Source organism: Buteo buteo, chromosome 12 (assembly GCF_964188355.1).
Source record: "Buteo buteo chromosome 12, bButBut1.hap1.1, whole genome shotgun sequence".
Taxonomy (NCBI): Eukaryota; Metazoa; Chordata; class Aves; order Accipitriformes; family Accipitridae; genus Buteo; species Buteo buteo.
In genome coordinates this window covers 43,398,665-43,425,681 of record NC_134182.1, presented here as the reverse complement: position 1 = coordinate 43,425,681, position 27,017 = coordinate 43,398,665, and the positions used below count along the sequence as shown (strand labels likewise).

Here is a 27,017-nt window from a genome sequence, read left to right as displayed (position 1 = left end):
CAGCCCTGTGACCACCCCAGACCCAAGGGACCAGCCCAGACCCAGGGACCAGCCCAGACCCAGGGACCAGCCCACAGGCAGGGTGGTAGCTGGGGTGGGCGTCCCATGGGTGGGGGTCACTTGCAGCCCCACCCGGGGCTGCCACCTGTCATGGTTTCAGCCCAGCCAGTAACAAAGCACCAACGAAGCCACTCGGTCACTCCTCCCCGCCCCGGCCCTGGAGGATGGGGAAAAAATATAAAGAAACGCTTGTGGGTTGAGACAAGGACAGGGAGGGATCACTCCGCCCTTATGGTCACGGGCAAAAGACAGGCTCAACTTGGGGAAGAAACAAAATCAATTTAATTTACTACGAATCAAACCAAAACAAGGATAATGAGAAGTACAACCAAACCTTAGAACACCTTCCCCCCACCCCTTCCTCCTTCCTGGCTCAACCCCACTCACGGTTCTCTCCACCTCCTCCCAGCCAGCGGCGCAGGGGGACGGGGAATGGGGGTCGGGGTCAGTCCGTCATACCTGGTCTCTGCCGCTCCTTCCTCCTCGGGGGGAGGACTCCTCACTCGGCCCCTGCTCTGCCGTGGGGTCCGTCCCTCCTGCAGGAGACAGCCCTTCACGAACCTCTCCACCGTGGGTCCTTTCCGCAGGCTGCAGTTCCTCACAAACTGCTCCAGCGTGGGTCCCTTCCACAGAGTACAGTCCTTCAGTCACAGACTGCTCCAGCGTGGGCTTTCCCACGGAGTCACGGCCATTGTGGGTGGCCTCCGCTCCCCTCCATTCGCTGGGGGGGACAGCCTGCCGCCTCACCACGGGCTGCGGGGGCATCCCCTCCTCCTCCTTCCCTGACCTCGGGATCCGCAGAGGGGTTCCTCTCACGTCCGAATCCCCTGACTCACTGGGGGTTCCCCTTCTGAAATCTCTTCTCCCAGAGGTGCTACCACCGTCGCCGAGGGGCTTGGCCTGGGCCAGAGGCGGGTCCGGCTCCGAGCCGGGGAAGCTTCGAGCAGGAGCCGGCCCCTCTCCCGCTACTAAGACCCCACCACATAAACCCAAAACACCACCTCTGCCCCAGCAACTGCCACCACACACCACCGAGACATGGCATGGTGGGCTGTAGCATGGCATGACATCGTGTGGCGTGGCGTGACAAGGTCTCGCATGGTGCGGCGCCTTACCACGCCGGACGGCCTTACCACACCGAGCCGCCCCACCGCGCGCTAATTGACAGAAATCGGGTCCAATTGACGAGGCCGCCGCTGTGCCGTGACGACCCGACCCGCCCCCGGCGCCCAGCGAGCCCCGCCCCATCCCGGGTCCCGCCCAGCCCCGAGCCCCGCCCTCCAGTGAGTTGGGCTGCCGGAGGGGACGCGTCGTCACCGCCCCCCTGCCGGCCTCTAGCCAATCACGGCTCTTCTCGCTCGCCGGCCCCTCTCGGAGCCGGCAGTTTCGCACTTCCCATTGGTCGGTTTGAAGAAGGCGGCGGCCAATGAGTTCGGCGCGGCCGTTGGCGGCGGCGGGCGGGCAGTGGGTTTTGCAGAGGCCGGTGTCCGGGATGGATCGGGCAGGGGCGGCCGCGCAGGGTGAGTGGCCGGGGGATGGCCCGAGGTCCCGTGGAGCGGGGGGGACCCTGTGAGGCCGGGGGTGCCGGGGGGCGCGGCAGCTCCAGGAGCCCCGTGGTGTTGGGAGAGAGTGGAGACCTGGGGGCCTGTGGGGTGGGAGGTGATGGGGAACAGGGGCCGGGGGGGGGAGCGGAGCGGGGGGCTGGGGGCGATCGGAGGACCCTGTGGGACAGGGCTGTGGGAGACCCTCTGAGGTGGAGACACCCCCATGGGTACGGACTGGGAGTGACCTGTGGGGACCCTGTGGTGACAGGGGCGATCGCCAGTGCCCCGTGGAATGGGAGGTGCTGGGGGGGGGCAGGGCGTGATCCGAGATAGGGTTGGGTGGCCTTGGGGGGGGGTGGGACCACCTTGGGGGGCGGAGTGGAGAGGAAGGGACGGGCTGGGTGGCTGCTGGGGCGTTGGGAGGGTTGGGTGTACCCCAGGGGATGTGCAGGGGGTACCCCTGAAATGGGTGCGCTGACACAGTTTGGGAGGGCAGGCAGCATGGGGGGGCTTGGGCTGTGCCTTGGAGTGCTGGGGAGACTGGGGACACCCAGGGGTGCTACGCTGCTCTTGGGGCTCTGTGGAAGCCCTGGGGTGCAGTGTCAAGGGAAGAGGGTGACTTGGGGGGGGCAGAGGGCTGGAAGGGGGTGGGGGCTGAGATGCCATCAGAGCCCCGTGCGTGTGGGCTATCGGATGAGGGTGGGACAGCTTTAGGGACAGGGGCGAGGCTGGACTCCAGCCAGGCCAAGCTGTCCTGCCATGAGATGCCCCAGTACTGCAGCCAAACTGGGGATGTCAGAGGCATCTATCCCCTGCTCCCCCTGTTGAGGCGCTCCTCGCTTTTCCCACCTGCCTGCAGAGGGCTTGGCCACAGCAGGGGACAGGCTTACAGGATATGTAGCTGAAGAAGGGTCATTGGCAGCATCTCCCCTTTCCTTCTGCGAATTGACTAAGCCCCACACCAAGGTTTTGAGCGGCATCACACCGCAAGCATCGGAGACCTCTGGTCTTTATGCACCAATGAGCCTGTGGGCAATATCACATACATGGAAATGCTCTGGAAATTTCTGGGAACAGCATTGCCAGGCTTGGCCAGGGAACTCAGGAGACCTGTACAGTAGTGCTGTGAATATAACAGAAATCCATCCTTATTGGCACTCCAAATACTGAGGTTGTGGTGTGTGTACTGCATTTTCCTACCATCTCTTTGCAGAAGAGCGGAGAAGACAGCTCCCAGAGTACCAAGCAGCCAAAGAAAATCTGAAATGCCTAAGTGCAAAGTAAGTCAGGAGAATGCTGGGGTTGGACTAGATGATCTGTAAAGGTCCCTTCTGACTCAAATTACTCGGTGATTCTCTGAGGTATAGCTGACTCTTCCCAGCTTGCCAGTGTCTGCCTTCTCTCTGCAGCGATTCATGGGCATACAGAGAATTGCCTCCTCCCAACGCCTTGCTGTCAAGGCAGCGACTAGGGATGGCTCTGCCCCTGCAGCACCCTGGCAGTGCTCTGTAGAGTTACTGGCAGCAGGAGCAAAGGGATGGTTTCAGTGTTGACATTTCCTGCTGGTTGATATTGTCTCTTCTGCGTATTTTCTGAGTCTCCATGAAACTTTCTCATCTCAGCTCTTCAGTCTGTCAGAACAGGCCCATTTTGCCAATAACTCAGCCTCCTAACTGGATCTTGAAGAAAGGCTGGTTCAAGTCTCACCACTGCTTTTTAATGGCAACTTTCAGTGGCCTTCTGGGATGGCTTAATATTAGAAAGGGGCATTTTCAGTGCATTTAAAAGGATATAGATACAATCACCTACTAAATGAGTCACCTGGCTCTGGGATCCCTTTGCTGCCTTGCTTAGTTCCTCTGGAGTGGGGCTGCGTGCAGATACACTGCTGTGAGCGCAGCAGCGGCTTGCAGGCTGCAGGTAGCAAGGCACCTTTCTGCAAAGCTTTTAATTGAAACTGCTGATGTGCTTGGCAAACCTGAACACTCGAAAGACTCCCCACTGCAGTGAGTATTTCTCGTGATGTTGTATTGCAAAGGAAGCCATAAAATTTCTCCATGGTGAGGAGATAAAGGGAAGCAGGATCAGAGACCAGAGAAAGCCAACCAGTCCCTGGTGCCAGGCTCTGGAAAACACCACTAGTATAATAGAAATGAGGGGAGAAGATTCATGATCTTTCTTTATGGCATAGTACACCACTTGCGTAGAATAGAGGACAATATCCTAACTCTCTGGAATTTCATTACAGAAAAATATCTGCACGGGCATTAATCTTCCCTAATAGCTGAGCTGCTAGCTCCGCAGCAGAGGGGTGGGAGAACCCTGCAGCTGGTTGCTGTCAGAGGGCTCTGATTTAGGGAGGAGGAGAAGGAGAGGATGGGACCTGACAGCCAGGGCTGCTGCCCCACCTCCTGCTTTGCTGCCTGGGCAGCTGAGGCGCTGGTGAATCAGCTACTGCAGTGCTGCGGCTCGCCGTGGCAGAGTGAACCCCGGCTGATGTGCTCTGAGACGTTGCTGTGACCTGCAGCACAGCAGCAGCTGACTCCGATGCACCTCAGCTGTCTGCGGTGTACAGGGCAAGTCCGGACAACAGCCAGAGGCAGAAGCCTCCAAACCTATTGCCGTCTCCTGCCTGCCAGCCCCCCCTGCCTGCAGGAATGATTTTGGTTACTTTTGCTGTCAGTGGAAGACGTAAGTTTTGTGACAATCTTGGATGTCAATGTTTTGTGTTGCTTTTCTGTTGCCATGCAAAAGAAAAAAAATTAATATTACGTGGTACTTCCTTGACAGCTTTTTGATTTCTAAAACCTACTCATAAGCTCCTGTCACTGAGAAAACCAGTGGTGTTTTAGATGTTTAACCTTTTCTGCAACAGCTGTTAAATAACCTTTTCTGCAACAGCTGTTAAATAACCTGATATATTGTTTGACTTCCTACAGACCCTTTCTAAAGGACCGGGAGAATCACCTGGATCGACCCTTAGAAACAGTTTCTAAGCTAGACCATGTAAGTAGAAATCTTTTGAGTTTAGTTTTGTATTTCACGCTCGAAGCAAGTCTGGGCAGAACAGGGTACCCAAATCAGGCTAGTGTGTTCCTGACCCCAAATAGGGTGCAGTCAAGAGAATGCTAAATAGCTGGTAATAAGTCAACTAATAATTTTTCAGAAGAACTTAGTGTGGGAGACTCATCCTCTGCCCATGCACTGGTGGGTGTTGTGTTATCATTCTGTTGACAACTGCTTCGTCACTGTGGGCCTTCGTGTGGATGTCCCCTGGGCTACCAGGGCTGGGGCAGGAGTGAGCTGTCAGGGTTTGACCAAGCTGAGCTCGCCTTGGGGCTGAGGTTCGCTTTGTCTCTCCAGGTTGACAGGAACAAGAAGGATATTCTCAGAAACATGACGAAAGGCACTCAGAGGGATGGCAAGATTGCTGCCAAATCCACACAGCACGCTGGCCACGCTGCTCAGCAGAAGTCTTCAAATACGTTCCAGAGAGCAGCGGTGGTGCATCCAGAGCAGAAGAGAAAGAGTGCAAAGCTTCCTGTGGGGCTCGTGCCAAGCATGAGCCACTCTACGCAGCCCAGAGGGAGGCTCCAAGCTTCAGCCTCTGGTCACCTAAATCCAGAAAGGAACAAGAAGCCTGCACAGGAGACTGTCACCACTGCAGCACTTCAGACTGGAAGCGACCACCCCGCTCCTGGGGCGCGTTGCTCCCTAAATGAGGGCCTGCGGGACAGGCTGGTCTGCAACAAAGAAAATGTCCGAGCACAAGCCTCTACAACCCCTGTGCTGAACAGAGTTTTTCAGTCTGATGGAAGCAATCTCAGGAACAAAAGGTTTTTGGCTCACAGGCAAAGCTCAGCCACGATGTCAAGAACCATCATGGGCCCAAAGGACAGAATTAATAGCCACCAGGCTAAGGAAGAGCCGATTCAGGATAAAGTCAGGAAAACCGTGCCAGGCTCCAAGAATGTGTCTCAAAGACCAATTATCAAAACTCAGCCCTTGCAGCCCCCTCAGTTACTTACTACTTCTTCTAATTTGCTACATAAAAACCCAGGTGCAAACCAGAAACAAACAAATAGAGCAAGACAACCCATAGGAAAGCCACTTGGCATACTTCCAGTGGGAAATCTTAACTACCACAGCAGACCCCCGCAAACGAAAAGATCTCCCACAAAGCCTGTGGCCTCCAGCAGGCCCCAGGGAACCACAACCCTGAAATCCAGCCTGAAACCAGGTGGCACCACGCAATGGCGAAAGCCCACAGCTAAAGGGGAGGTGGATAGGAAGGACATGAAGGTGGTGCCTCCTGGACCCACAGCAGCATCCCTAGTGACAGTCCCCCAAAACCAGCCTCGCAGCACACACAGCTCCAAAACTCAAGCAACTGAGAGTGATTTTAGGAGTAGGAGAGAGAGGCTTAAACCAGAGCTGCCGAAGGCAAGTGGAATGCAGGCTAGGCGTGTTCCCAAGACCCCATCGGCTGCAGATCGTAAGTGAGTAGCAGCTTTAGCCGACTCTGTTCTCGCCTCCAGGGGACAGCAGAGTTTAAAGCGTTTAACTGGGTGAACCAGCACTGACCTGTTGGAAACAGGGTGTAAAGTCCTCTTATCAGTGAATGCCTGTTTGGAGGTTGATGCCCCAGAAAAGAGGAGGGTGGGGATGAGATTTGGTGGTACCCTGGGTTCCTCTCCCACTGATTCAGCAAGTGGGAGGGGAACATGCAGCCGCTGTCCTGTTTTATCTTCAAGGCACGCTTAAACTTGAGAGGGTTTTCCTTTCCCAGTCTAGAGCTCAGATACATTTTTAGGATAGATGAACTCGTTCTTCCTGAGCAGCTGAAGTTGGCTAGAGGGAGATTCTAAGGGAAAACAGTAGCCTGGTGAGTGCTGGCGGTCTGCTGGGGTGGTAACAGTGATCCCCTGGTCCTTTGACAGGAAACAGCTGCAGGAGTGGTTGGCATCCAAAGGCAAGACATACAAGCGGCCACCTATGATGCTGCTTCAGAAAGAGGCAGTGAAGCTGTCCTGCAGAACTGTCAAGGAGAAAGAAGAGCAAAAGAAACCAGAGCAGCTCTGCCTGGAGAAGATCAACAACATATTAACTGAGTGCCTGAAGCTCATTGAGGAGGTGGGAATGGGAAAGGAGATGCTTGAACAGGCTCCTCTTCTCCCGGAGCATCTCAGGAGAGGAGGGCCATGTCCCCAGAGCAGCATAGAAGGGTTTGGAGCAAGCATTCTTGCTCGCTTAGCTGCAGTGGCCAGAGGGGTAATATCATGTGTAGGACAATTAAAAGTCCTCGTGGAGTTACAGATAGGCCAAAGGCATGCAACGAGATGCACTAACAGGAAAAGAGAGCAACACCCGGTCACAAGACTTGTGTGTGTCATTCCTGGTACCTGGCAGTGCAGTCTGCAGCAGAAATTTCTGTGGCAGCAACCCAGGCTGATTGAGCCAGCACGAGGTATGTCCCTGGTGGACCTCACAGCTGCTGTGAATTATCACCTCTGGGAATGCTGACCACTAGCCCTGCTCTGGGGTGTAGTGGCTCTGTTAGTGCCAGCACTGAAGAGTCTATTCCTTGACATCCCTCTGAAATACTAGACTTATTTTACCAAGGGGAAAATAGAGGCAGTAAAGCTATTATCTGTACATGGTCACTCAGGAGACTTGCAAAACCAGACTCTTCAGACCCTCCTTTTCCTAGAGAGTGCTGGGAGAGTGGTTACGCACTGACAGCTTCCCCAGTGCACACCTTTGGCCCTTGCCCCCCTTCTCCTAGGGTGTCCAGGCAGAGGAGATCTCTGCAGTGCTGTCCCACGTGCCCCAGGCAGAGAAATTTGCCAAGTTCTGGACCTGCAAAGCAAAACTGCTCGCCCGGAGCGGCCCTTTTGACGTGATGGGGTTGTACAAAGCAGCAGTCTGCGCTGGTGCTGTGGTGAGTGAGGCATGCTTCTCTTCAGTAGCTCCCCACATTCCCCACCTCTGCAGCAGCAGGTTTCCTCAAGATCCAGGGGTTGGATTTTGGGATGAGTTTAGCAGCGCTAATCAGCAGCGAAAAAGCCTTTTGAGCTGCCGGTTTTGTCCCATAGAAACACCTTCGGCTTTCATCAGCCAAGCAGGCAGTGCCATGCGGGCATGAACAGGGTCAGTGGGAGGACACGTACGTACTCCGCGCCGTGTTGGAGCTGTAGCTGGAAGCAATGTGACAGCAGGTCTGTGCTGTTCTGGGCGGTGTAACTGCAGCATCTGGTGGGATTTACCCACGCGGGGTTGATGGCTGCTTAGCTGTGCCTGTGTGCTGACAGATCTCACTTAAAGAAGGGAAATTCTGCAGCCTTTTGCCACTGTCTCCAGCACAGGGTGTCACGATGCAGCAAAAACCTTTTCTCCTATTCAGTTATAACTCCAGCCTCCGTTCCCAAGCGAGGCCTGCCTTGACCTGTGTTTTGCTTTTCCTGTAGCCACTCCAGGAGCTCAGAGAAGTTGTCCTTGATATTTTAAAGGCTGCAGACCAAACATCAGAAGGTAATGTGAATGTGGGGGCAGGCTAGAGCATGGGCAGCCTGGGGTTCCCTGCCACTGCAGGCTGGGAAGCAGCATGGTTTGCAGTCTGTCCCAGCACCCTGTGTCCTTGTTGACTTTGATGGAGACCGAGCGTTGTGAAAGTCCGGAATCCTGATCCTCGAAAATGGGGCAAGATTCCTCTGCCAGGGCTGGGCACAATCCCAGCCCAGCATGCCTCTGTAGCAAGGTGCCCTCGTCCATGGCCGGAGCACTGCAGCGTTGAAATCCCTCCCCAGCTGCTGCTCTCTTCAACTGTGCTGCCCTTTTCCTCTCCTGTCAGGGGAAAAGGCTGAGCAGCCCATTCCTTGGGAGCCTACAACGCCTTGCCCGAGTGAGAGGCAGCAGGTGGTAGCAACTCCCTGCATGACGGGGAAGCCCCTGACCAGCCTGCCCATCTCAATCAAGTTACAAGTTACCTCTGCGTCCAGGTAAGGCTGAGCTGCCCACTCCTGGCAGCAAGCGCCCTCTGTGCCAGCACTCCTCTGCAGGGTTTATCTAAAGGGTCTTGTCTTCTCTGCAGAGGAAAGGAGTTACCAGAAGGCCAGGAGCTGAAACTCGTGACACCAGTGCGGCGCTCGCTGCGGATAGGGTGGGCTGGGAGCCGCTACCCAGAGATGCTGAAGGACCACGACCCTGTGGTGTCATCCCTCAGTGAAATCCTGGATGCTGAGGAGGAGACTCAGTTCTTCTTCCGGAAAAACGAGGCTTTGCCAGAGGTGACGGAGCTGGAGGGTTTGAGTTTGTATCCCCCAGAGTGCTGCTGAGGGATTCCCGGCGGGGTGCAGGCTGCTTGCTTCCCCATGCTGCCTTGCACATGCTCCGCTGACTTCTTTTGCCTCACAGATGTAAATATGTAGCGGTGGCACATAATAAGCACTGTTTCAAATATATAAGCACTGTTTTAAATATATAAAAACTTGCAGTAGAGATGTAGCGTGGCCTAGTGAGTAGTGTGCAAGGTCCGGGGTTGGAGATGGGCTGTGTCCTCTGGGACTGCCCTTGGCTCCTCTGCTGTGACGCATGCCCCGATTTTCCTGCTGTAGGATGATGTCAGTCAGATTCCGCAATGCTCCAAGCACCTGCCGGTGTTTTGCAAGCAATGTCCTGAGGGATTTGCTCCAGAGCTATGTTGCACCCTACCCAGACAGCATCTGGATGTTCCCCACTGAGAGGCTCACACAGACCCCATGTCTCGTGTCTCTCGTAGCAGCACCAGCTACGCCAGACTGGTGAGGGGCCGCAGGGCCTGGGGTACCTGCGGGACCACAGCAGCTCCCACACAGGCCCCGAGGAGACTGAAGGCGGCACATGCAAGGGGCGCAGAGGTCCTGGGGATGCAGCAGTGCAGGCTGCCAGCCCCCTGGGCATGGCTGGGGGTCTGGGACAGGCCAGCGAGGGCAGCTGAGCCCTACTAGTGCGCTCAGGGCCCCTACAGCGGCTTCACCTCCCTCAAGGGCTGTCCTCGCACCAAGAGCAAGTGGTGGCACAAGGCAGCTGGTGACAAGACTGTTCTGGATGCACACATAACCAAATCCAACAGGTGTTAAAACTCAGATTTATTCTTCAGTAAAAGTTAATTAGAAGTCCAGTAACATTTTATAAAACCACAGCCTCGATGATGTAAAGAGAATTAATACTACACAGCCAACTTAAGAATCCCCAAGATTTAAAGTAATGGCTCCAAAACGCACGTATCACTCACCCAAAAGCTGAGGGCTCTCTCTCTCTCTCTCTCGAGGAGTTATGCTGGGTAGTGCCCCGACCCGAGGGGGAGTCTCCACCTGCAGACCCACCACTCCAAGGAGAACTAACTCCAATGTGTCCTCCAGCGGGACCCCCTTTATAGCCCTGTCAAATCCCACCTGTAGGCATTTAATCCCTATTAGCCAGGAGGGTCACCTCGGTGCACCTGGCAGGTCTCTATTGGCCAGTTCAAATTTCAACCTGTGCTCTCCAGGATTTAGTTGGGTTTTTTTTCTTCCCCTTCTCCCTGCCTGGACAAGTTTCGTTTCCTGCTGGTGGGATGGGGGGCGGGAGTGTACTGCCGCAGGGACTGTTGCTGTGGATTGGGATGGTTTCCCTGCTGTGAGGAGTAAAGCGGTGCAGCTGCCATGAAAGGTGGAGGGGAGCCCTGTCATCACCTCCCTGTGCCCAAACAGCGGTCCAGTCCTCCTCCCACCCTTTTGCCTCCTCCCGACACAGTCACCACCACCGTTGGGTCAGCATCTTTATTGAGAAACCTCGATGCTGGAAGAAGTCTTAGAGCAGTAGCTGGAATTCCTGGCACGGGTCTGCAGAGGGTGGCAGGCCTGGCCCCCTCCTCTGGTGGGCAGGACAGTGCCGGCAGAGTGGGGGTGTCTCAGGGCTGCCACCCTCCGCCCAGGGGCTTGCACTTGTCCCAGCTGCTGGCTGAGGATTTGGGAATTGCCCTTTTCCCCCACCTCCCAGGCTCAGGGGCAAAGCAGTTTTCCTTTAAAATAGCCAATTTTATGTCTCCACGGCGCCAGTTTGAGCATCTTTTATAAACAGAAACGGGTAGAAAACAGAAGAGGGTAATAGCAAGTAAAAGGGATTTCCAGGGAGCAGCCGTTGCCTCCAGAGCCCTTCTGTGCTTGAGCAACATCCACCCACCTCCACTGGGAGCCAGGCCCCAGCGCCATGGTGCCTGGGCCAGGTACTGAAGCTGGAGGGGCAGGGGCTGCTGGGACCACCGATCCGTCCAAAGCAGGTTTCCAGTGATACCCGCAGCAGCGGCACTGCCGGCTCTCCCTGGCATTGGGCGGCCCGAGGCTGGCGTCGAGCTGGCTGGGAGAAGCAGCTGATGCTGGTGAGGGGACCCATGAGTGAAAGTGGGGGCACCGGGCAGCCCGTGGGCTCTGGGGGGCCCTTCTCCCAGCTCCTGGCACAGTCGGGAGAAGGGCAATGCTGCACGGGGAGAGGTGTGACATGGGGCATGGGCCAGGGCCACCAGCTGTCCTTTGGCCACTGGAGGTGGTAGCTGACCACGGGTGGCTTCGGGCTGGCAGCACAAGTGGTCCAGGGCCACCGAATGCCCTGCCGGGGGCTGGCTACTGCCAGCTCAGCAGCCGTTGGCGCTGGGGTGGGCTCAGGCTTCTCCATCATCCTCCTCCTCCCCGCTGGAGTCCTGGCGTACCCCAGCAACCTGAGAAGGAGGTGGGGGGCTCAGTGGGCACGGGACCCCACTGGCATTGGGTTGCTGGTGCTGGGACTCCTCTGCCCTTCTGCTCCTCAGTCCCCTGCCACCCACCTGCTGGCCGGGGTGGCCATGCTGGGCCAGCCAGGGTGCCAGACCCGTGCCTGCCTCCCCCGCATCCAGGCGGCCGTGCTCCACCGTCGACTCGTGTGCCATCTGTGGCAGGGAGAAGGCTTGCAGAGAGGGGCCAAGCACCGACCAGCCAAGGGGTTGGGTGCCCACCAAACGCCTCCATCATCCCTGTACCTGCCTCCCCACCCCAGGCAGGGAGGGAAACTGAGGCACGGTGGGTGAGCAGGGGGGACTGGGAGCTGCATACCAGGACAGGGGGTGCTCGGAAGAGGTAGCTGAAGGGGTAGTAGAGGAAGTTGATGAAGGAGGCGGCGTAGAGGTCTGCGTAGCGCATCAGCTGGTTGGCGAAGAGTGTCTGGCGCGAGCCGCAGCGGAAGAGGCTGCCCATCTTCCCGTAGCACATGTCCATCTCGTGCGTGACTTTCTGCGCATGCAGCAGGTTGGGTGGTCAGGGCACCCAACACCCCCCCCCCCAGTGCTCCCCCCTCAAAGGACGAGGAGGAAATCCGTGTGGGGGGCTGAGCCGTGGCCGACTGGGATGGTGCCCCAGGCATCACCTGGATCCGACGCTTGATGGAGCTGATGTCCGGGCGCTCGCTGCTGCCACTGTCCAAGTGCCTGGAGTGGGAGAGACCCGGCTGGGGGCTTGCCTGGAGGGTCCCCCATGGGTGCCTGCACCCCCCCCCCCCCCCGCCATGCCCCCTGCCCACCCAGTGCCCACTCACTGGTACAGCTCCGCCAGGAAAAGGTCCAGGCTCCGCAGCTCCTCAAACAGCTCTGCAAGTGTAACGGGGCCAGCTCAGTGCAGGCAATGTCCACTGCTGCCCAGCACAACTGACACGGGGTGTCCGGGCACACCACACCGGGGCTGGTTTTGCCATCAAAGAGGGGGGGCAGGAGGCTCCAAGCCACCTCCCCTAGCTGGGCTTGGCTGTGTCCCTGGCCGGGCGCTGCTCACCGCTCTTCTCCGTCCAGACCTGCAGCTCGCGGGCCAGCTCTGGCACCACCAGGAAGGTACGCCAGCCCTGCCGCTTCTTGGACTTGAGGATGTCCCCGAAGATGTGGTCCCCCATGTAGAGGATGTCTTTGCCCTTCACGCCCAGCAGGTCACACACCACATCCGAAGAGCCTGCGACAGCCAGAAGTCAGGGCGACGGTGCGGGCATGTTCCCCTGAGCTGTACATGGAGCCCAGCCGGGCGCTCACCGCCAGAGTAGACGGCGCAGTGCTGGAGCGGGCCGGTGTACGTCCCAATGCGCAGCTTCCCCGTATCCTACGAGACAAGAGGACCCCAGGACGGGGAGTACTGTTACCTGTGCCTGCTCAGTGCCCACCCAATTGCGAATCCACCCCCCCGTGCCCGCGGGAGCCCTTGTGGTGCCCAGACAGTGCCCACTGGCCCCATGGCAGTGGAGAGGTCCCCACCGTGTTGACTTGGCGCAGGACAGTGCCCTCAGCGAAGAAGAGTGGTTTGCGGGTGTCCACCACGATGAGGTCGAAATAGGATCGCCAGGGGCGCTGCGGGGTCTCGGCCTGCTGGGTGTCAGGTTGGGGGGGGTTCAGGGAGGGGATGCCGATGGCACGCTGCACCCTCCACCCGTCCCACACCGGGGGCAGACTCACCTTGTGCCCATCGCTGAAGTCAAACAGGTAGGACATGATGGCCTGCAAGGACACCCGGCATCTCCACCACTGTCACCAGGGAGGGCAGACCCCTGCCTGCGCTCTGCCACCCCCAGGGCCCCCCCAGGGCAGGCTGGACCCGGGGGCGGGGGGGTGGGACACACAAGACAGACACACACCCCCCCTACTCACGTCGGTGTAGTTATAGTCGCTGTTGGTGGCCAGAAAGACCTTCCCCACCTCCTTCATGCGGCTCAGCAGCAGCGGCACCCGGGGCTGGCAAGGGGAAAGTCAGGGTGGGGGGTCTGGGGGGGCCACGGGGACCCAGCTGAGGGGACCAGGGTAGGGAGAGGTCCACAGGGAGGGGTTCCGCAGACACTCACATCCTTCACCACGTATTTCTCCAGGTTCTCCAGTGTCTTCTCCTTCAAGCAGCCCTGCAGAGGGGATGGATGGTCTGGCCAAAACCTCCCTGGGGGTGGGGGGTGTCCCCAGTACTCTCAGCATGCCCCCCAGCAAGCCCCGCCCCCCCCAGCTCTGCCAGCCCCCTGCACCCACCGAGAGGTGGACACTGTCCATGGCCTCGCGCACATCCTGGAACATGCTGCGGAAGGACATGAAGAGGTTTCCATGCTTGTAGCCGGTGTCACAGCTGCAACGGTCAGGAAAAGGGGGGTTGAAGGGGCTGCCCTGCCGAGGGGAGACACCCCGCGCCCCCCACTCCACCCATCCCCGACCCACCAGGTCTAAGCCCCCACCCACCATCTCCCTCTTACTTGACGTATCTGGAGCAGTTGGTGAAGAAGTCCACAAGACAGGCGTAGAGGTGGGCCTCTGCCAGGGAGGGGGCTGTGAGAGGGGATGCGGGGGGCACAGGGGGAGGGCAGCAACCCACGATGGGGTTGGGGGGGCCTGGGATGGGTGGGCGGGGAGTCTCACTCACCCGTGAGGTTGAAGAGGGTGTTGAGAATGTGGAAGCGCTTCATGTCGTCCCGCTGGATGAACTTGTTGGGGTAATAGTGGAGGATTTCGGCCCTGGGGAAGGAGCATGGAGCTGCACCCCATATCGAGGGTTCCCCCCCGGTCTGTCCCCCCCCGGGGGTCCCAGACTCACCCCTTAAGGAAGCGGAAGCCGTGGGCGCAGACCAGCAGGTTCCCGTGGGAGTCCACCTTCAGCAGGTTCCCATACAGGGCATCGAACACCAGCCCCCTGTGCCGCACACCCCATCAGCGGGTGGGGGTCCTACTGACACCCCCCCCACCCTGTCCCCTGTGTGTCCCCCAAAACCCGCCGGCACTCACCGTGTGGGGAAGGTGGGGTCATACTTGTAGGCGAGGATCTCGTGGGGGTACCCGATGGAGACAAGGTGCTCCAGCAGCAGGGCGAAGGCCAGCTCCTCGTAGTCAGGGGACTTGTACACTGCAGGGGGACAGGGAGGGTGGCTTGGGCATGGGCTGGGGGGGTTCCCGCCACCCTCCCACCCTGCCTCAGCCTCCCCCCCTGCCAAAAACGCACTGGCCAAGGTGTAGTCCATGTCGAAGCCGAAGCACTTGATCTTCTCCAGCGCCAGGCTCCGGTTGACGAAGATCCTGGAGGTGACCAGGGAGGGGGGGGAAGGTATGGGGGTGAGGGGTTGTCTAGGGCTGGGGGTGGCACAGAGGAGGGGGACCTGTGCCCATGTCCCCCATTCCTGGCCAGGGGGCTGCGGGGGCTCTGTGCCCGCCCTGGCCCAGGGGCCCCACAGTGAGTTATTGGAGCAGAAAAATGGGCTTTTGAGCTGGAAATGGAGCCGGGGGAGAAAAATGGGCTTTTGAGCTGGAAATGGAGCCGGGGGAGGGAGAGGAGTGCAGGGCAGGGAGGGGGGATACTGAGCCCCCTGTTTTGGCCTGCCCCCCAGCCTGTCTACATGGGGGGTCCCGTCAGGGCCTCTGCCCTCTCCCCCACCCCCCGAGGGTCCTTCCCCGTACCTGCCCCGCCGGCGTCCTTCCCTCGGGTCCTGCCCCCCCCCCAATGCCCTCCTCCCCACCTGCCCACCCCCCCAAGCCCTCTCCCCGCAGCTCCAGGTCCTGCTGCCCCCGATCGCCCCCCCTCGAGCCCCCTCTCTCCCGCTCCTGCCCCCCAACCCCCCGGCCGCCCCCCGGCCCCACCGGTGCTGGCAGTCCCTCCGCAGCGCCCGCGGGTCGCCCGGGCCCGGGGCCGCCGCCGGGCCCCGCTCCCCCTCGCTGCCCATCGCCGCCGCCTCCGGCCGCCGCCTCCAGCCGTCGCCGCTTTAACGGGGCCCCGCGGGACCGCCCCGACCCGGCCCCCGGCACCGGCCCGGCCCCCCACCCCGGGTGCCACTGCCGGGAAGGGACCCGGAGCATCCCGAGGTGGTGACCCCCCAAATGGGGCGGTGATTCCCCCTCCCCGTGCGCCCCCCCCCCGCAAAATGGGTGAATGAGCCCCCAAATGGGGCAGCATCCCCCCAGGTGCACCCCAAAATGGGGGGGCAGTCCATCCCCCCCGCCGTGCACCCCCCCACGGGGCAGCGCCCCTCCATACACCCCCAAATAGAGCATGCCTCTCTCACGCACCCCCAAAAGGCCCCCCCCCCCGGAGGAAGCGCCCTCCCACGGCCCCGGCCCCGACGGCGCCAGGAGCGGCCGCGGGCGCCCGGCCCGGCCCGGCCCGGAGCCCCGGGGCCGGTGTTTGCCCAGCGGGGCCGCTGGCAGCGGGGAGCGACCGGCGGCGAATCATTAACCGGGGTCAAGGCCCGGCCCCGCCACCGCCCCGAGGCTGCCCCGATGGGCGCCCCGGCCCCCTCCGCCCCCCCGGAGAGGGGCGGGAGCTGGGAAGGGGGGAGTGGGGCTGCGCGGCACTGGGAGGGGGGTCCGGCACCAGGGGCCACCCCCAGCACCTCACACTGGAGGGATGGGGGCAGGAGGGGGCACCCCCGTCCCGCGGGACATAGACCAGTCCCGGGGAAACCGTCCGCATCCCCATGGGGCCCGACTGGCACATTCCCATCCCCACGGGACTCATCCCCATGCCATTGATTCACATCCATGTCCCCATCCCCGTGGGTCATGTCCCCACGCAGCTCCGCAAGGCACACCCCAAACTCCACGGGGCGCATTCCCAAGCCCCCATGTCCGCACATCCTCCACACCTCTACCCCCAGGCAGGGCTCAGCACCCCCAGGGACGCACAGGTGCCCACGCTGCCTCAGCCAGCACCAGTCCCACGTCCCTCTGCAATCGCCCACAGCTCTTGCAACACCCTGGTGCCGACCCGCTGACGCAGGTCCCCCCCTGCCTGGCCTTGACCAGGGCTGAGCCCCCTGGAACAGGAGGAAGCATCACTGGGGATGGGGACATGGAGGGGACAGCAGGTGCAGCCCCACAGTTAGGGGCAATCAGGCTGGTAACAGGCTTAGGAACTGCCCCCCCCCCCCAGGTGTGGGGCCCTGATAACCCCCCTATGCAGGGCTGGGGTGCAGCCCAGAGCTGTTTACAGCCAGTCCCATGACACTGGGGGACACGTGGGGCTCTTATCAGCTGCCCCAGTCCCAGCTCCCTCCCAGGGCGTGGGTCGAAGGAGGGGCAGGGCAGAGGCCATGGGCCGCATGTGACAGGGGACAGGGCCCAGGGCCACCCCAGCACCCCCCCTCAGCCCCAGCATCAGCATCAGCACTGGCGTACGAAGGAAATCTTTATTGAGTCCGAGGTAGCAGCAGTGAGGGGGGGGCCAGGGGCTGCCCCCAGGGACCCCCGAGCGGGATGGTTGGGCAGCGCCTGATGTCCGCACCACTACAGCGATGGAGGCAAAGCTGAACGCAGCACACACAGCCCACCATGGGGGGATACCCCACAGCCCCCAAGCCCTCCCAGCAGGGGCAAGGACCAGCCCTAGTCCTTACTCAAAGAGGAATCACTGCCAGGGGAGTTTAATTAAGTCATTAAAAATAAAAAAAAGTGGCCTCCCATAACTGCTAATCTAAAGCTACAGCGCAGCAGGGGAGTCACACCAAGGGCGGGCACAGCCTCAGCACTGCACCCCCTCTAGAAACTTAGCGCCAAGACATTTATATAAAAAAAATACTTCAGTGACAACACTACGCAGAACTGAGGAAGCCCCAGAGATGATGGTAGCCCCCATCCCACGGTGGGAAAAGCCTCCCCGGCTCCTGGAGGGGAGGGTGGCAGCAGGGAAGCAGGAGCAGTGCGAGCCCCGGTGCCCTCACACCTTCAGGACCGCGTACTTGAAGACAGCCATGATGGCAGCACTGATGAGACCCGAGATGGGGACGGTGACAAACCAGGCCATGAAGATGTTGCGGAAGAGGCGCCAGTCCACTGCCTTCCTGGAACGCAGCCAGCCCACCGAGACCACAGAGCCCACCTGCCCGAGGAGCCAGGGCACAGCTCAGCATCACAGCAGGAAGGGGTGCCCACTACCCCGCAACAGCCTTGTCCAGGGGTGCCCAGGGAAAGCCTCAGCCATGGGGCCAAGGGTCTTGCTTCAGCCCTTGGGGACCCAGCAGACACCATGCTGGGAGAGCAGGGCAAGGAGCTGCCATCCCAGAGCAGTGATGAGGGCAGGGCACTGCAGCACTCGCTTTCCCATGGCTGCTTGGCAGAGCCCTGGAGTCCATCAAAGGGGTTTTGTTCTCCCATCACCTCCTCGAGTGCCCCCTCACCCGTGGACTCCCCCCAGCCCTGGGCAGCTGCTGCCACCCCACATTGAGATGCAAATGGCAGAGCTGGGACCTGAAGGCTGGCCAGTAGCCTAGTTTGGAACCTCCCGCACAGCTCGGCCTTAATAGCACCAGGATTTGGGGGAAGCTGAGCTTATACCAAGCCAGCACCATCCCCCTCCTGCCACCTCCACCTACCTTGCAGTGGGTTGTGCTGATGGGGAGGCCAACATTGGAGGCGATCACCACCGTCAAGGCAGACGCCAGCTCGATGCTGAAGCCGCTGCAGAGACAGAAAGCACATGAGAACCCAGGCACCGGACCCCCTGCACTACCCAGCACATCAGGCTGGCTCAGCCCAAGCCAAACCTGGGACCGCTCTCCCCAGGCAGACCCTGTGCAGCAGGGTCAGCTTCTCACTTGGCTCTCCAGACCCCCAGCAGCCCCAGACTGACGCCCCCCAAGGGATGCAGGGAAGCATTATGGGGCCACACATGCACCAGCTCCACCACCTGAGCAATGGAACCCCCAAAAAGAGCATGGAGAGGGGCTCCAAGGGCAGGATGCAGCTCTAGGACTGCCTGAAGCCTCCCCCTGCCCCAAGGCAGACCTTACCTTGATGGTGTGATGGGAGTCAAGTCCTTCCCCATCGTCTGGATGACTCTCCTTCCCCAGACCCACAAGCCAATGCAAATCCCTGCACCTCCATACAGCAGCAGCCAGATGGGAGTTGCCACCTTGGTAGCCACATCACCCGTCTGATAGACCAGGTAGAGTGCGACCAGGGGCCCTATGGCATTGCTGGAAGAGAAAGGAGAGCTGGTCTAGAGGGCCAGAGGCTCTGGGCAAGGTGGGCACCAGCCCCAGCAAGCAACCCCACCACTCCCGCTGACCCAACTGACCTGACATCATTGCCACCATGAGCAAAGGAGCCAAAGCAGGCTGTGAGGATCTGCAGGAACTGGAAGAGGAGGGACACCTCGGGTTTGTCCTGGTCATGCCATTCTTCCAGGGAGCTACTGCTGCCCTTGCAGTCGCTGACGCCCATCTCCACCTGGGCTGTGTTCAGATCCACATCAGCCACTGGGTGGGCATCTGCCACCGCATTGCAGTAGCTGGTGTAGCTGTCCATGCGGACCCTCTTCTTGGTGTCCGCCACAGGCCACGTCAGCTTCTCCATCTCCTCTCCCTCCTTGGCACGGAGCGAGTCCAGGGGCATGCCGCAGATGGCCATGGTGTAGGAAGTGTAGCTGTTGTTGCGCCGCAGGGGCTTGTCCCCCGAGTCCCCCATGCAGTCCCCCATCTTGGCCAGGTGCAGTTTATGCAGCAGCTCCTTGTAGAGACCGGAGTCCTTGTGCACAGTGTGGTACTGGTACTGTCCGCTGGAGCTCATCTGGTGGCCCATGGCCTGGTTGAACTGGACAAGGTTGCCGTTGGGCAGCCGAACGGCTCCTGCCAAGGGAGATGGTGGGGGTTTAGCACCCAGGGGTACCTGGGGTGGGGGGAGACCACACTGGCACCCCCATATCATCCCCCACCACTCACCGCTGTCGATGCTGGTTTCCTTCAGGTCAAGGCTGGGGAGCCTCTCCTGCTCCGGGGCCTCCTCCAGGTCCCCCAGGTTGAAGGAGACTGTCCTCTCCTCCACCACTGCCCGATGGGATGCAGCCAACCCCACATCTGCAACAGGGCTCTTGGCATCGCCCAGGGGCACCTTGGGCTCCTCATGGTCCTCCTTCGGGCTAATGTTCTTCTCCATCAAGGGGCTCTCAGAAGGACTGGATTTGATCTCTCCTGTGAAGGGAGGCAGCTGCCATCAAACCCCTTCCCACCACTACACCCAACACAAGGAGCAAGCCCACACCCCTCACCACTCAGATTTATGGCAGCCAAATAAAGAATTTACAGCTTCCCCCCCCATCCTGAACTTTGGAAACTGCTGGGCAGTCGCACCTTGTCCCGGGCATAACAGCCAAACCGTCACAAGCCAGCTCATCTCCTATTTTTAGACCCCACCCACCCACACGGGGTGTGGTGAGCACCATTATGGGGCTTTTATGCCCATTCTTCCTACAGCAGAGGTTCCTCTTTGAGCCATGTTTGTCCCATTCCCGCCAGCCGTGGGATGCTCTGGACCCACTTCTGGGGTGGCCGTGACCCCTGAAGCTGATGGGAAGGTGCCCAGAAGAGCCCAGCTCCTCTGCCAGCCCATCAGCTCCAGCCTGCCGGGAGGACTCGCCTGCCTGGGCTCCTCTCCAGCTCCCACTGGTGGGTGACAAACACCTCCCGAGGGCAGCCTGGTTTCCTGTCCCACTGGAAGAGCCAAGCCAGCGGCACCAAGCCCTGGAAGCTGAGGCTGTTACTCCCCCTCTACCGGGAAAAGCATGTTTTCTCCAGGTGAAAACATGAGGTCAGCTCCTTCAGACAACAACAAAAACTACCTCCTTGTCACAAACATAACCATTTCCAAGCTAGTTTGCTCCCTGCAAGGGCCAGGCTGTCACATCCAGCCCCTCACCCTGGCATCAAGCCCCTGCAGAGCTCATCTGCCCCTGCATCACTACCTCCTCCCAGTGATGCTCTCCAGCAGGCAGGCTGCCTTAGCAGGCAGGGGAGCCTGTCTGGCAGGCAGGAGAGCCTGCCTTGCAGGCAGGAGTTAAGCCAAAGCTTGAACAGCTGGAAGAATGTCAAGGGCAGCTATAAAGCTGTTAGTCACACCCCAATTACACCAGTCTGACAAGGACACTGGTTATCCCCTCATCTCCAGTTCCTTAAGTGCCCCAGACTGCACACAAAATTTATATGCAAGACCACACACAGCTCCAGGAGAGCTGCCTGTACTTTTCAGGAGGCAGAACTCAGGACTGCTCTTTTGGATGCCTTTCAATAGAGATTTTTTTTTTGTGTGCTACAGTGAAAGGATTTCATCAGCTTACACAGCTTTAAACTTGTGATCTGCATCTGCCAGGCCAAAGATTGATCAGCAGGTATGCAGAGGATTAAAGGTTACACCGGTTAACAGGCAGGTTGTCTCCTGCCTTTTCTTTTCTATTAAACAGAGAAATCAGGCTCATTTGTATTGCCTGCTGTCCGGTGCAGTTCAAGGAAAGATCACCCTGCTCAGAAATCAGCTGCCAGACACCATTCAGCAGCACAACAGCTACTTTGAGGGGTATTTTGGGACCCAGGGAACAGCTTTCTGGTGCTGCTGCAGGTTAAGAGCACACAGGGTCCAGCTTGATGAGACGAGCCCCAGTGACTCAGGGTTTGCAGAGCAGCTTAAGCGATAACTGAAGCTGAGGATCCCTGCTAATAACAGCCCTGCGGCTAATGAGATCTCCCGCTGGGAAAAGAAGTTGGTTAGTCTGAGAGTGCCCTTCCCCAAAGGATTGCAAAGAGAGAGGCATTACTTACGTTCAATTTTCTTCTTCATTCTTGGACATACAAAGAACCAGACGACGAGAGCACAGACAACAGCACTCCCCGCCGAAATTAGGAGGATACCCCACAGAGGAAGTTTGTCAAAGCCCAGCACTAGGAAATAAAACAACGGATCTTTGAAAACCTCTGGGCAAAAGCCTCCTCGACATATGACTTTGCTCTTCCCAGCACAGGGACTCCACCTGCAACATCCCTGAGCTAATTCGCCTGCCAGGGAGAAACACCAGTGGAAAGCCATCACTCACCACACTGAGAGCTTAACCCACACAGAAGCCCTCCCCCCGCAGTTACATCTCCCCCATCACAAGCTAATCTTTCACACATGCAGACACTTTCCCCTCCCTCCCGCAGTCAAACCCCATCAGGGACCAGTGCATGCCCTGAGCAGGGACAGGAGGCTCCTCACAGCCCTTGTCTCCTCACTTGCTGCAATGTCAAAGAAAAAAAAAAACCACCCAGCACAGCTGCTGCGGTGACAGCGCCACTTTCCCCAGTCAGGGAGATGATATGCAGGACCTGGGCTGCTCCCACCCGAGAGCCCCATGTCTCCATTAACTCCTCCAGCTGCTGAGGGAAGATGGTTCTCCTGCCCGATGAGTCCCTAGGAACTTAAGCTCAAGCTTCAAGGCATCCGAGGTGTTATGTGACCTAGTTACAAGCATTCTCACATGCAGCGTGACTTCTAGAAAAGGTTTTGCATTTTACAGCCTGCTGCAGCCCCCAGTTGGGGTATCAGGTGCTTGCGACCACTCAAATCCTGCATCTTCCACTGCAGGCAATAGTTTACTGCTCCTAATGCACCACCAGCAACATCACAGCTATTTTACCCATGCATGTGGCTATTTGCTTACACCAAGCCCGGCTCACTGAAGGCTACAAACCCTGCACTTGAGTGGCACAGAGCTCACCCAGCCCTCCTGCAGCTCAGGACTTGGGATAAACACAAATCCACCTTGGGGATGCCAAGGTACAAAGTGATCTTGGAGCAGCATCGCTGCTGCTTTGCAGCCCCGGTGCCCCCAGCAGCACCACAGCAACCCTGCCTTCTCCCCAGGCTGGAAAGCCAAAAGAAAGGGAAGCTGACATCCCTTCAAAAATTTTTCCAGCCACTGTTTACAGAGAAAACCCTGCAGAGCCAGCACTGACTGCCTTCACCCCACCTCCAGCAACTCCTCCACAACAGGAAACCCATGCTCAGACCAAAAACAGCTCACACCAAGTCACCCCAGCAGATGGAGGTTACGGAGGCTCCAGCTCCACAGGCAAAGCCACCTTCCCCTGCCAAGTCCTCTCCTCATCCTGCCCGCAACCTGTCCCCCTACACAACAGCCAAACAAGCATTTCAATTTGGCTTCTCAAACTGAAGTACAAACTCCTCTTCTCAGTACAGGTGCCAGCTCTTCTTGTCAGGGATAATTACTTTATTCTTAGGGACAAGGTGAATCAGGAGGCACAGCCTCCATCCCTGCTCCTAGCCTCGCTACCGGCAGCCCAAGGAATCTCTTCAGTGGCAGCCGGGTACCTGAGTTTTAGCACAGGTAAGAGAAGGTAAGGGGAAGTCATGTTATCTGCCAGTCCTGTGAAGTCTAAGGAGAAAGGTCTGGAGGGGTTTAGTTTGAGCAGGTCTCTTTGGTTGGGCAACTATCTAGCCCAGAACTCAGCGCACGCTAGCCTGCAGCCTTCTGTAACCGGCACAGGCCAGCCGCCTTCTAGGAGATTTCAGCCCTGTAAAGCAAAAAAGGGGTAAATCGTGCATTTAATGGAGGTTTTATAAAAAATTTAATAATTAAGGTTCAAGTATTCTGACGCGTACTTACAAGGGGCACCGGTATACATGATGGAGAAGAGGTTGATCCCCACGGTACAGGCATAGAAGATGGGCAAAGCCCGCAAGCCATTGGGAACAGGATCTGCCTGCAAAACAAGGATCAGTGCTGCAGGAAGCCAGACCTTGAGGGCTGCACAGCAGCCAAGCGACAGCCCCTTCCCCAAAAGGTGGCTTGTGCCTTCAGTCAACTGCTGACAGCAACTCAAACACCACATTCCCGCAAGCCCTGCCAAAAGCCAGTGCTCCCAACAGCTTTTAGAGAATAACCCACAGGGCTGCCACTGTCAGACCCCCTCCAGCAGCCTGGGGGCAGAGACAGTGGGAGAACACTGTGGGTCCCACGAGGCTCCCCAGGAAGCCAGGGCAGGACCAGACGAGCATCCGACCACTCCCAAGGCTGGAGTATCTCATCTGCGCCTGCAGCAAGGGGCTGCCTGGCTCTTGAACCCCTCCCAAGGCTCCCCAGCCTGTGGACCTCCACAGTCTCCAGCTGCACGTATGTTTTCTTTCAACTCCCCAGGCACTTTCAGACAAAACCATTTGTCAGACAAAGCTTTCACCTCTTTCCAGCTGACTTGGATGAAATAAAGTCCATTACCCACAAAGCAGCTTATTTGACCACATACCTGCACAGAGAGGCCCTCACCCGAGCAGCAGGAGCACTTAATCTCTGCTGCTGCCCAGCAATTGGTGTCTAGTGTCGGTACAAACACACTGAGCCTTACCAAATGCCAAGCAGGACAGAGCAACCAGACTGTTCAGCACCAGAATGAAGCGTGACAGGGCCAGCCCAGCTTTGAAAGGCCAGTTACGCAAGGTTGCTCTGACAGCGGTGACGCTGAATTGTTTTAAAGGGCTGCCAGGTAGAAACCAGCAGCGATAAGATCTTAACACCACTTGAACCAGAAATAGTTAGAGCTAAAACCTGAAATAATTTAAGGCAACCTCAAATACGCAGAACAAAATGTTGGAGTTCCTCTGTACAGCTGGCTGGATACCCCTGCTCAGGGCTGGCAGCATCCTGCGCTCCAGGGTCATGATCACCTCAGAAAGATGAGGTCTAAAGCTGCTGCCTCCATTTCAAGCACCTTTGGGTGCCCAATCCCTCTTTCTGGGCTTTCAGACACACCCAACAGTGGGAGCATGTCCCTGGAGCCAGCCTAAGCACCCCTCACCCCTACCTGGGCCCCAGATGGGAGGAAAGCAGTTTCCAAAGTGCCAGGGACAACTCTGGCCCTCCTGGCTTAAAAAAAAAAGCCATCACTGCTGGTCATTGCCTTCATCTGCAGCCTGACACAGGAGGAGGTCCAGCCTTGCACCAGGACTTAGGAAAAGCCTGACAAGCAGCTCTGATCTTATCAATTCTGGCCTACTTCACTACTTGGAAACTGCAGCTGTTTCCACAGAGGCCAGACAGGACACTCCTGGCACAGATGTTTTGGAGGAGGTGAAGCGATGCCTCTGCACCTCTCAGGCTTTGCTTTGGGGAGCAGCTACAGGTCTCATTCTCCCATCCCTTCAGCTCCTCCTGCAGCGCTCACCCAAGTGTCAACACAATGATGGACATGCCTGGAGAAGTTGTGGTGCATGTAAGCCAACCAAGCAGCCCAACAGGCAGATAAGGGAGCAGCCGGGAGCCCCTAGGTGTCAGAAAATGGGATGGACAGCCCTTACCTTACGGAGAATGAACCTCCGGACGAGGAAGAACAGGATAGCAGACATGATGCCCGAAAGGAGGGGTGAGATGAACCAGGACAACACTAGGAGAGAAGAGGCAGGATCAGCATCCCGCTGCTGGAATGGGAAGCCCGGGGGCACATGAAGGCCTCACACGAGCCAGACTTACCAATCTTTAGCAGCTCGGACCACTTGACACCTTCTTGCCCTTGGGCCACCAATGAAAAGCCAATGGTTGCTCCAACAATGCAGTGGGTACCAGAAATGGGGAGCTTCAAGAACGAAGCCACGAGCTGCCACACAGCAGATCCTGGAGGAGAAGGAAAAGAAAAGCCTGGTAAGAAAGCTGTCATGGGGGCACCTTGAGGCATGTTGCCCCCTCCCCCCCCCATTTTGAGCCCCCCATTCCTCACCGAACATGGCGCTGATTGAACCTGCCATCAGCAGCTGCTGCGTGGAGTTGTACATCTCCACGTCGATCAGCCCCTTCCGGATGGTCTCGCTGACTTTGGCTCCCAGGAGGACAGAGCCCACCGTCTCAAAGATGCTGGCCAAGATGCAGGCTTGCCGGAGGGTCACCACTCCTGAGCCCACTGCTGTGCCGAAGGAGTTGGCCACATCGTTGGCGCCGACAGAGAAGGCCAGGACGAAGGCTATGATGAAGCCCAGGACCAGCATCCAGAGGAAGCCCACCATGGGGATGGTGGGCATGGCGGGGGTTGGGTCCATGGTTTGGGGGGAGGGAGGGGGGTGTGAGGAGCGGGGCAAGGTATTAATAAATTAGGTATAAAATTAAATAGGGGAGGGGGGTGGCTATAGGGCACGGGGGGGCTCCGCCGTCCTACGGCCCCACCGCCCGCGGGGACTGGGGCCCTGCTGCCGCGCCATGGCCTGCGCCGTTCTTCATCCTGCGGGAAAGACGGGGCTTAGCGGGGCGGGGGAGAGGTGGGGGGAGGCGGGTACCGGATACCGGCCCTTCCCGCGCGCCGGTAACGGCCGGTCCCGCGCGCGCCGCCGCCCTCTCCTCCTCCGCCGCCATCGCCATGTGCCCTCCCCGCCCCACGCCACCGCCCGTAGGCCGCCGCTCACCGGCAGGGCCGAGCCGGGCCGCGCTCACCGGGAAGGGCCCGCTCCCGTTCCGCCTCCGCCGCCGCCGCCGCCCCCGCCGCCTCCGACTGGCGCGGCCGCCCGCCGCCCGCCGCGCTTTAACTGCCTCCCTCCGCCCCACGTGACCTCCGCACCGCCCGCCCCCCCCCCCCGCCGCTCCCCCTCCTCCCCCCTGACGCGCGGCGCCGCTCGCGGCGCCCATTGGCCGGCTCCTCGCCGGAGAGGGGCGAGGCCGCTCCGCCATTGGGCCGGCGCCCGGCACAGAACCCCGGCCCCGCCCCACCGGCCGCTGCGTCCCCCGCGCGGGCAGCGCGCCCCGGCACCACGTGCACGCTCAGCGGCGGAGCGGAGCGGAGCGGCCCCGTCCGGCACGGGTGCGGGCTCGGCTCCAGCACCGTCTGCTTTGGGTCCGTGTGGGTCTGGCCCACGGCCGGCACGGCCCCGGTACAGCTCTGGGCCCGGTGGCGCTGGACCAGGCGCGGCACCGGTACTGCGCCGGGTCAGGGGGCACCGAGCCGCTAGACCACCGGACTGGCGCTACGGTGTGGCTCCGGGCTGCTCCGGGCTCTGTATGGCGTCACACGCAGGCCTTGTGCTGGCACCGGCTGGGGGCCAGCACCCAGCGGCAGCACGTGGCCCGGGGGGCACCCACCGCAGCGGGGCACCCACCGCGCTCCACCACTGGCACAGCCCAGGCTCGCCCCTGGCGAAGGCCCCACGCAGGGACCGAAAACGGTTCCCACCAGGACCCAACAGGGCACCAGCACCCGCAGCCGGGTGACCAAAGCCTGGGGGATCCCACGAGGTCCCAGGAGGTTCGTGGGTCCCCCCAGCCTGGGTGGCACAGCCGGGGGGGCACCCCTGCATGCTGCTGGTGCACGCATCCCTCGTGTGTGGGCATGCACGCACGCAGGGCCGCCACGTGCGCGCACACGTGTGGCCCCGGTGGGGTTGGGTGCTGGTCGCCGTTCCCACCGTGGGGTGAACGTTGCCCGGCAGGAACCACGGCTCAGTGGGCAGAGCCGCAGCATCTCGGCCCCAGGGCAGGGGGTCAGCCCCGCACGGGAAGCTGGGGTGTCCAGCTGAGGGAGGTTGTGCCAGGGCACGGGTCAGCAGTTTGGTGTCAGCTGGGGTTTGTTCATCGTGGGCTGTCGCATCGCGGGGCTGCTGGTGACGTGGGCCCGCAGAGGCACCCAGCGGGGGGG

The 27,017-nt window shown here is 59.4% G+C and overlaps 3 protein-coding genes across 11 annotated transcripts; 1 reads left to right on the top strand and 2 right to left on the bottom strand.

The window, feature by feature from the left end:
- Nucleotides 1-1,492: 1,492 nt before the first annotated feature.
- Nucleotides 1,493-9,095, top strand: CKAP2L (cytoskeleton associated protein 2 like). Its single transcript, XM_075042150.1, has 9 exons — nt 1,493-1,580; nt 2,818-2,884; nt 4,544-4,610; nt 4,968-6,103; nt 6,545-6,737; nt 7,390-7,545; nt 8,072-8,135; nt 8,455-8,602; nt 8,695-9,095. The coding sequence occupies exons 1-9, from the start codon at nt 1,553-1,555 to the stop codon at nt 8,936-8,938; spliced, it is 2,103 nt and encodes a 700-aa protein (XP_074898251.1). The 5' UTR covers nt 1,493-1,552; the 3' UTR covers nt 8,939-9,095.
- A 624-nt stretch (nt 9,096-9,719) lies between these two features.
- LOC142038371 (cytosolic purine 5'-nucleotidase-like) lies at nt 9,720-16,671 on the bottom strand. 7 transcript variants are annotated; one of them, XM_075043803.1, is made up of 18 exons: nt 15,232-15,336; nt 14,600-14,673; nt 14,386-14,503; nt 14,198-14,293; nt 14,027-14,118; nt 13,860-13,917; nt 13,642-13,735; nt 13,467-13,520; nt 13,276-13,359; nt 13,084-13,125; nt 12,886-12,996; nt 12,667-12,733; nt 12,419-12,589; nt 12,186-12,237; nt 12,018-12,078; nt 11,708-11,884; nt 11,443-11,544; nt 11,045-11,337 (listed from the first exon to the last, which is right to left on the bottom strand). In XM_075043803.1, exons 1-18 carry the CDS (start codon nt 15,312-15,314, stop codon nt 11,281-11,283), a joined length of 1,593 nt encoding a protein of 530 aa, XP_074899904.1. In that variant the 5' UTR covers nt 15,315-15,336; the 3' UTR covers nt 11,045-11,280. The 7 variants fall into 7 exon arrangements, with proteins under 7 accessions (XP_074899901.1, XP_074899899.1, XP_074899900.1 ...); XM_075043804.1 differs by having other exon boundaries at nt 12,886-12,993; XM_075043801.1 differs by having other exon boundaries at nt 11,045-11,544.
- Nucleotides 16,672-16,761: 90 nt separating this feature from the next.
- On the bottom strand, nt 16,762-25,928 carry SLC20A1 (solute carrier family 20 member 1). Of its 3 annotated transcripts, XM_075043807.1 has the most exons (11): nt 25,795-25,904; nt 25,119-25,613; nt 24,875-25,015; nt 24,703-24,788; nt 23,018-23,114; nt 21,174-21,293; nt 19,305-19,553; nt 18,662-19,211; nt 18,375-18,560; nt 17,958-18,042; nt 16,762-17,464 (listed from the first exon to the last, which is right to left on the bottom strand). In XM_075043807.1, exons 2-11 carry the CDS (start codon nt 25,432-25,434, stop codon nt 17,303-17,305), a joined length of 1,992 nt encoding a protein of 663 aa, XP_074899908.1. In that variant the 5' UTR covers nt 25,435-25,613; nt 25,795-25,904; the 3' UTR covers nt 16,762-17,302. The 3 variants fall into 3 exon arrangements, with proteins under 3 accessions (XP_074899908.1, XP_074899907.1, XP_074899906.1); XM_075043806.1 differs by having other exon boundaries at nt 16,762-18,042; nt 25,823-25,928; XM_075043805.1 differs by having other exon boundaries at nt 16,762-18,042; nt 25,795-25,906.
- Between the last annotated feature and the right edge of the window lie 1,089 nt (nt 25,929-27,017).

Excerpts from the sequence above, each read along its gene's own strand:
- CKAP2L (XM_075042150.1), top strand. The coding sequence starts at position 1,553 with ATGGATCGGGCAGGGGCGGCCGCGCAGG. Across the intron at positions 4,611-4,967 it reads CAGTTTCTAAGCTAGACCAT|GTTGACAGGAACAAGAAGGA; the intron begins GTAAGTAGAAAT and ends TTGTCTCTCCAG. Across the intron at positions 6,104-6,544 it reads CCATCGGCTGCAGATCGTAA|GAAACAGCTGCAGGAGTGGT; the intron begins GTGAGTAGCAGC and ends GTCCTTTGACAG.
- LOC142038371 (XM_075043798.1), bottom strand. The coding sequence starts at position 15,314 with ATGGGCAGCGAGGGGGAGCGGGGCCCGGCGGCGGCCCCGGGCCCGGGC. Across the intron at positions 14,294-14,385 it reads GACCCCACCTTCCCCACACG|GGGGCTGGTGTTCGATGCCC; the intron begins GTGAGTGCCGGC and ends TGTGCGGCACAG. Across the intron at positions 12,106-12,185 it reads TTCCTGGCGGAGCTGTACCA|CCCCCAGCCGGGTCTCTCCC; the intron begins GTGAGTGGGCAC and ends CCTCCAGGCAAG.
- SLC20A1 (XM_075043806.1), bottom strand. The coding sequence starts at position 25,434 with ATGGACCCAACCCCCGCCATGCCCACCATCCCCATGGTGGGCTTCCTC. Across the intron at positions 25,016-25,118 it reads TTCAATCAGCGCCATGTTCG|GATCTGCTGTGTGGCAGCTC; the intron begins GTGAGGAATGGG and ends CTTCTCCTCCAG. Across the intron at positions 18,043-18,374 it reads ACTCCCATCACACCATCAAG|CGGCTTCAGCATCGAGCTGG; the intron begins GTAAGGTCTGCC and ends CTGTCTCTGCAG.